The following is an 8,582-nucleotide window of genomic DNA, read 5'->3' on the forward strand; positions in this document are numbered from 1 at the left end:
TAATAATAATAATAATAAAACTAAAAGTACAAAATATTCGCGAAGAGAGAATCGCCTATGGAAGATAACAGCATACGATTAATTGATATTTTTTTCCTAATGAATATAAATCTCGATATGTAAAAGACAATATTTCTAAATATAAACCGTTTCGAATGTAAAACATTTGGAACATTCTATACAGCACGATATCCGCATAAGTGGCGTCTTATCAACCGAACCAAGTTATCTCGACTGTCGTCGACAAAATACATCGATATTGAAGCGATACCGATACGTCTTTTGCGATGCGGACTGTGTCAGTATTTCTTTTTTTCGAGATTCGAGCATACATGTGAAAGGAAGCCTCTAAATAGCCGATTCGACGGCCTTCACCTTTTTGCTTACGTAATTTGGCCGTCCATATGCGCGGATGCCGCACTCGTTCGTTAAATAGCTACTTATTGGACGCTTCCTCTATATCTCGTTATCGCGTTTCGTTGTAATTCTGTAAAAATCCTAATCGCATTTTATCTAGCCTATCAGTTTACGAGTATTAAGAGAAAAAAAAAAATATTTGAAGATGAAATATTGTTTGCACGAGAACCATCGATTGCTTTCGTTTCTCATCCCTCTCTCTCTCTCTCTTCCGTCTTTATCTTCTCATTGTAATATGTAAAATACGCGAATGTTAGATACCAGAACGATTTTATAATATTTTAATATTTTATCGATACAAACACGTAGGTCTTTCCTCGGATATCGGATTTATTTGGTAAGTTGTAGAACTTCGTGCATGTGGGATTTCTAAATCACGCAATACACACACACGCACACGCACACTCACACGCGCACACACACACGCGCACACACACGCACACACACGCACACACACACACACACACACACACTCTCTTTCTTATATTTTTTCTTACGAAACTTCCCTTTCGAATTATGATAATTTATTACATTTAAAATCTTGTTTATATATTATTAATATTTAGATACGCTTGTATATTCATGCAAATTTTATATTTACGTAATTGAATTTTTAATTCTTTCTATTTATCTTACGAATTTCTATTTTAAATCAAGAACATACAAAAATGTTCAAGAATTATATTTTAATTAATAGAATTAATTTTATTCAAGCACTTATATTTCTCTCTCTCTCTCTCTCTTTTTTATTTTTCTCTCGAAAGAGAAGACATGTATTCAATTGTCACTCTTAATTATTATAATAATATAGAAAAATATATATATATATGTATATGATGTGTATTAAATTATAGCGAATTCGGTTGGATGCATTAGTACGTACTGGTGCACACATATATATATAGAGGTAATTGTACATCAATTTGTAATGGCATAAGTAATTAAAAAAGTAAAATAATTAATACTAGGAGCTATTATTATTATTGTTAAAATAATAAATAATGATAATGACTCATGCTATTATAATTATCTTAATATTTTAATTATTGATGCTTATATTGTAAATTTTTATAGGATAATCTTTAAAAATGTGCACCAGTGCGCACTAGTGCATCCAACTGAAATCATTATTAATTTTCGTAAATTGAATGACTTTGCGACAAGATAGGTGATCTGTAATATTTGTCTCCCTTTTTAAATCTTCTGCATTATTGTTATGAAGAAAGCATCAGCAAGTCGTATATTATATTATTGCATTATATGATAGATAAACAAAAAAAAAAAAAAAACGCTCTGTCACGTCACTCGTCTTGTCACACAAGTTAATCATGTTTTATTATGTAGAACATTTTGTGGCAGAATGTTATCTTTTTGTGATTAACTTTACTTAATGGAAGGATTTGAGGATCACACGACAAAACGACTGTTCAGTTACGAAACTTTCGTAAGTTTGCATCGAAAAATATCGATGGATTCAAATCTGTGTTAGAAATATTATATTTACTTCGTAGTAATGTATCGCAATACGTTAGTAAATTTACAATTAGTAACTGGATATTTCGTTTGTGTATGTGCACGACTTTGGGGCGTAGATAGTTGACTGAGTCCGGGATTTATGTTGTGTGCTATTCTAAAATGCATGCCGAAGAAGTGTGGATGTTGATATTATTTGGTTTGCAAAATGTTTTTGTTTTTCACCGGACTCAGTTTCTACGATCACAAGGAAATACGAATGGCATAACCGCCGTCTATCAGTAATATCGTTGCAATTCACAGAAGGAAACAATCAGCAGGACTTAGATATCAGCAAGGTTGGCGTTAGAGTGATGGACGAACTGGTAGAACCGTTAAAGAAGATCAAGATCGACGACACGGAATTCGCTTGTCTCAAAGCACTCGTGTTCTTTGATCCGAGTAAGTGTGTCTCGTTAATAAATCTGAAAGTCTTACGTCGCACGCGAGATCTAATAATCGCGATTCGCAATGCAAAGTTACCCGAATGCGCGACAGAATAGAAAAAGATTGTCGTTGCATGCAACAGACATAAATATATTCCGTTAATATAGATCGAATGCAATTCGCTCGCAATAATCTCTGGCGATCAATTCGATCTTGTTAAGGCAATCACGCCTCGCGGGTTCGCCAAGCTTTCATAAACAACGCAAATCATCGGTTATTTATAAGTATCAGCGATAAGACGTTAAAAATTGCGTGTCCATTTCGCGTCAAGATTTGTGGTAATTCCATTTCATTAATTTCATATCGCACCGTAGAATATCTCTCTTCATCTGTCAATTAATTTATTAACAATTAACGCAATTTGCATCGCGAATGATTGTCGGGATTGAAGAACGACGTTAAAGATCTCTACGCGATTACATATGATCACTTCATCGTTATATATTTATTACTCTTCTGTCTCTTTACAGACGCGAAAGGTTTAAGTAATTCGGAGACGATCAGGACCTTACGTAAAAACATCCAGATAAAACTTGAGAATTATATCAGCGATTATCGCTGTCACCTCACAGGACACTTTGGCGATATCCTCCTATTGTTACCAGCCCTGCAGTCGATCTCGTGGCAAATGATTGAGCAGATACAATTCGTCAAGCTATTCGGAATGGCGCATATCGACAATCTGCTTCAAGAAATATTCTTCGGCACTACATCGGAGGTAAATGACAACATCACGTCCATACCGATCTCAAATACCGCGCCGGGCAGTTATATGAGCAGCAACGAGAGTCCTACCAGTCCTTTGACGCCGGCCAATACCGGTAATCTCAGTCCGCAGACCGATCAAATGCCCGTCATGATCCTGAGGGATTTGGCGCCGAATCAGGACTTCAGGTTCTTCAAACAGGAACCAAGTCTCGAGCCCGAGACTAGTTTCTGACTAGATTGGGAGCTGACTAGCCAATGATGTTCTGCTCAAACAGTTGCTCAAGTAATAAAGTTCTAAATAACATATATTATGTTACTATAGCATCGAATTAAATGTGATTGCGATGACATTAATAAAAAATATATATCGGTATATGCGTGAGAAAAATAACGCCGAATCCGGCACATTGCCGTACACGAAGTGAACGAATACAGGATTTCCCATCGAATATAATATATCAAAGTGTCGTACGGCAACGTACGTCGTTTTGCCAAACGAGAATTATTTGATTTTGCGTTGACGCAAAAAAAAAAAGAATTAATGCATTACGGGATATCTTTGTTGCAACCATGTGGAATTGCCGTATTCGGAGAAAGGATCCGTCCGATCACTTGACGTGTACACAAACATTAATTTTGCCATATCGTGTCGATTTCGGAGGAATGTCCGCTTAAATGTCCAATTCACGGGCATTTGATCAGTTTATGGACAATCGCGATACACAATAAATCCCGCACCTGTAGAAAAAATGATTGATCGCCAACCAAGAGATCGTCTATATAAATGTAATAAACGATAAGATCGTATCTTGCCACTATTAGTACATGCTACTGTTGCAACAGTGTTCGCGCTATCTTTGAAATACGGATCAGGACCAAAAGTCGAGGAGAACGAAATGTGTGTAATATCATGCAAAAAATTGTGACAATAACAATTAGCAGCTGAATTAAAGCAAGACTTGAGATAAATATAATAATTATATAATTTTCAATTTTCCCTGCTACAATGTATACAAAAAAGAAAAAAAGAAAACTCAGTCTTAAGCTGAATGTCACATTTTTATCGTCACGATTTACATATAGAAATCGATTTTGCATGTTCTACGATATCAAAATCCGAATTCAGCGAAATAATACCGGTTTCAATCTCTGATTTTGAGAGATGCAATAAGAAGTAAAGATATATCTGACTATTATTTGTACAGAAACATACATTTACAAATATGTTATATTAAATAAGCGGAGATAATCTACAGAGATGTTATAAAAAATATTTTTTTACTGTTCTGCTCAATCTACGAATGGAAATAATGTTATTTTAATTCGTGATGTAGTAGTGTAAATAGCATGATGCAATAACATAACAAAACATTCCAAATGTAGCTATACCGATATTATAATAAGCATTAATTGTAAATATTCCTAAAATAACTGACGGGAGACGCGCGCTAAATATAATTATCTAACGTGAGTTCCCTGCAAAATGAAAAATGCGCCATTGCAATGCAATTTATCGTTAATACCATAGTAATAAGAAGTGCACGCGCATTAGCCGTTTTGCACGCGTGTACATGAAACTGACAGAAAGCCGGTACAACAGCTGTGCCTGATCAAAATGGCTAGTGCACTTTATTCTGGTGTTAGGTTTTAGCGAAGTCTACATTGACATATATTATGGCCGGATAAAAAGCAATAACGTAGTAATCAGGTAAAAACAGTAATGTTAACGATAGAGAAAAATAATGAGTACGAAAATCATAATAATGTAATGTAATATATAGGATAGATCGAGAGAATCGCTAGTATAATTGAAATAGAAATGATTTCTCATATAAAAGTCTGATATATCATATGTATAAACAGATATATATACATCCTATTAAAAAATTAAAAAAATAATTTTGATATTTTATACACAATTTTTCAATAAGTTAAATTGTTTTAAATTTACTCTCTTTCTCTCTCTCTCTCTCTCAAATGTAATTATACTTTTATATTTATATAAAATAGTCATGTGGATATCTCATTCAAGTTTAAAAAGCTTATTAATTTTCCAACTTCGAAAGTTAATTTTCTCGAAAATAAAGCATTGTATGAGACAAATTTTATTTTACATTTTTGACTTACTCTTCCACAACAAATACGATTTCCGATCCATCTTATATACATATTATTGATCATCCAGATTTATACTATAATCATAGTAATCGATAATAATCCTGAATTTGAAAAAATCGAAACTCAACATAAATAAATTTGTAATTTACAAACTCTCATAGCATTACAATTTATAAGACTTTAGGATTATCTTTCTTTCTTTTCTTTATTTAAATTTTACTATGATTTGATTCTTTTTCATTACAATAATTTTTATAAGTTATATTTGTATTATTAAATTTTGAATAATTCTTCATGACATATATTTTATGTCACATTATATTTTTATACATGAAGTCTCAACAATATGCATAGTACTATACTAAAAGACGTATGTTTTATAGTGTAAATCGTAGATTTTACTGTAGTAAGTCCGGCGAATATGTTTTCTATTTTTGTACGAAAAAGAATTTAGGTTACATTAACGTTTAGTATAAGATATATAGTAGTGCAACAGAAGAAACAATTATGGTTAATAATGAAAAAAAATTTCATTGAAGTGTAACATATTAGTGTTTCATTGTATATTTATCTGTTAAGATATATATTTTAACAATTTTTATATATAGTCGTGGGTTGTGAAATAGATATTACCACCTTTTGTTGCACAATTCTTTCTATACAGTGTTAACAGTTCGAATGTGATTGATTCCAAGACGTGTAAATAAAATTTTTATTTGTTATTTAATAAATAGAACTCACATAGATATTCTTATAATAAATCTTTAATATAAAGGGATATGTAATTTCAAGATATAAGATAATAAATTTTATTTAAATATTATTCTAGCATCTTATTCTCACATTGTGAAAATCATTTGTATAAAACATTATATCACATTGCTCAGATATTGTAATTAGTAATTATTGAACTTTAATATTATTATTTCATTACACAAATTTTATACGATTTTAATCAAGTTCATAATCTGTTCGTTTACGTTTTTTAAGATTTACTGCACTCTGCGAAGTTTCTATAATGCTCGAACCTTTCCTTAACCATTCATTTAATTGTAACTTAGCTTTCCTACCTGTAAGAAATAAATCTCTCTCTAATCTTGGCAGTAAACTATTAAGTGTAGGGTCGGAAACAGGATTTTGCGCCCAGTCCATAACTAATCTAAATCGTGATCTGAAGGTCTAGAAAATATAACATAATTGAGTAATCAATGTATATAAACTAATCTCATTTAAAGTTAACATGAGATTACTTACCAATAACAAACTGTCAATTATCATTTCACAATCACGATTATTGAATTTTCTTAAGTACATCCCTAATTCATAGTAATATGGATTCCATTTATTTAAAACAACAGTACAGGCATCCGCTAATAGAATTTCCCTGTAATAGGTAGAAGGAACAAATTGTTAGAAAGTTCCCCTTAATCTTATTAGAAATGAATTCTACTACATGCATATCTTTTAGATTTTTGCAGATTATAATTTAGACTAATCATGGATTGGATAAAAGATTTTTCTCGACTTTATATTTAATAGTTTACTGATAGGCTTATTTCTTAAAAATAGAAAAATCAAATCGCATTTAAATAAATAGATAAAATTTGAACCTAATAAAGAATTTCATAGAATGATTAATCTCTCTTAAAAAATATAAATTAACAAATCGTAAACTTGGATATGTACCTGTAGCCTTCCTTGTATGTTTTAGGTATGTCTATACTGACTATTGATTCTCTCGCTATATTCAATGGCTGTGCCAGCCACAGCGGAAGCTCTAACTTTGTACCTATTTTTAAATCTTCAGATTCAGAGGAAAGATCTAGGAAACCTAAGTATGTATATAGGATATTAATAATATGCAGATTCCATATTTTATAAAACAAATAGTAACATTAAGAATAACGCATAAGAATTAAACAGATAATATTTGACTTGTATTAAGCTACTATTTTTATTAGGCAAATTTTGTTTTACCATATAATTATAATTTAAAAGATTAATTAATAACTGGCAGATATTCTTTTCTTGTAAAAGATATAATTTTTCTTCTATTTTTTCATTATTATAATTCTATTTAACATTCATAAATCATTCTTTATGTGTTTTAACGGACAAAATTATAAAGATGTTGAATTTCGATTATAAACTTACCCAAACGAGGTAATGTAACCTCGACTTTGCACGATATTCGTTCCTCTGTACACAAGATATCTGTCAAAGAAAAATAATCAGGCATATAACTGTAGGACAATGTCGCCATTTTTATAAAAAAGTTTTGGAAGTTTCGTCAAAGTTTGACAGCGTTCGAATAATTTCAAATATATGCGATCGTACACATACACCAGCGAACTGCGAACACCTGTTGCATACTTATTTTCAGTGTTGACAATACGCGACACTGTTTTTCGCATAGACATAATATATATCTAGAGCGAGTGTTGAGGAGTGGTAGCCGAAGTGCACGTAGAAAAGGACATACTCTGTTTCGTGCCCCTTGCGTTCTGTCTCGCTCGCACAGAGCATAACGAAAGAGAGCGCTATGCTCTGTGCGAGCGAGAAAGAACGCAAGGGTCACGAAACAGAGTATGTCCTTTTCTACGTGCACTTCGGCTACCACTCCTCAACACTCGCTCTAGATATATATTATGTCTATGCGAAAAACAGTGTCGCGTATTGTCAACACTGAAAATAAGTATGCAACAGGTGTTCGCAGTTCGCTGGTGTATGTGTACTTCTCGCTCGCACAGAGCATAGCGCTCTCTTTCGTCATGCTATGTGCGAAAGAGAGAGAACGCAAGGGTCACGAAACAGAGTATGTCCTTTTCTACGTGTATCTTTACCCCCACTCCTTAAATAAAGGCAAACGCTCGGTCTAGATATACTATGTCTATGGTTTTTCGAAAGACGCTTTTTCTAGCTGGTACAGTAGCGTCAACTAGATTCATTTTAGAGTCGGCGGAACTACATAGCCAAATTCACTTTTCGGTGCCATGGTAAAACGGTCGGTTGGTGCGTGTCCGTGCTAAATGCATAATTGTGGATCAAAAATGTGAAGCATTTATTAATGTTTTATTAACTGCGCGTGATATTTTGTCATTCTAGTATATACTACGGCCAGGGATAATAACTTACTATTGAAATATTTTTATGTATATATACGCATGTAAAATATATATAATAAAACAAATTTTTTTAAATTAATTTTTTTTATAATTTCTTCCCGAATTTTTAAATATAATGTGTACAAGATATTTACAATAAATTGGTTTCACTTTTTTCTTATTCTTAAAACAAAATTATTAAACATTTTAATCAAATTATGCTTTTGATTTTTATAGCTTTTTATAGTTAATTAATTCATTATTAATTATATTATT

At 32.1% G+C, this 8,582-nt stretch overlaps 2 protein-coding genes across 9 annotated transcripts in view; one reads left to right on the top strand and one right to left on the bottom strand.

The window, feature by feature from the left end:
- Positions 1-4,104, top strand: part of LOC115235088 (hepatocyte nuclear factor 4-gamma) — a 36,595-nt gene extending 32,491 nt beyond the window's left edge. For 7 of the 8 annotated variants that reach the window (XM_029806654.1, XM_029806651.1, XM_029806652.1 and 4 more), the window contains 2 exons: positions 2,173-2,331; positions 2,847-4,104. In XM_029806654.1, the coding sequence (XP_029662514.1) occupies positions 2,173-2,331; positions 2,847-3,316 (629 nt within the window). In that variant the 3' untranslated portion in view covers positions 3,317-4,104. The remainder of the gene's footprint in view (positions 1-2,172; positions 2,332-2,846) is intronic. The other variant, XM_029806656.1, reaches the window with a different exon arrangement.
- Positions 4,105-5,741: 1,637 nt separating this feature from the next.
- Positions 5,742-7,625, bottom strand: LOC115235095 (DNA replication complex GINS protein PSF3). The gene is made up of 4 exons (XM_029806674.1): positions 7,357-7,625; positions 6,889-7,033; positions 6,457-6,586; positions 5,742-6,381 (listed from the first exon to the last, which is right to left on the bottom strand). The coding sequence occupies exons 1-4, from the start codon at positions 7,463-7,465 to the stop codon at positions 6,154-6,156; spliced, it is 612 nt and encodes a 203-aa protein (XP_029662534.1). The 5' UTR covers positions 7,466-7,625; the 3' UTR covers positions 5,742-6,153.
- Between the last annotated feature and the right edge of the window lie 957 nt (positions 7,626-8,582).

The sequence above is a fragment of the Formica exsecta genome, unplaced genomic scaffold (genome assembly GCF_003651465.1).
Source record: "Formica exsecta isolate Colony F162 unplaced genomic scaffold, ASM365146v1 scaffold21, whole genome shotgun sequence".
Taxonomy (NCBI): Eukaryota; Metazoa; Arthropoda; class Insecta; order Hymenoptera; family Formicidae; genus Formica; species Formica exsecta.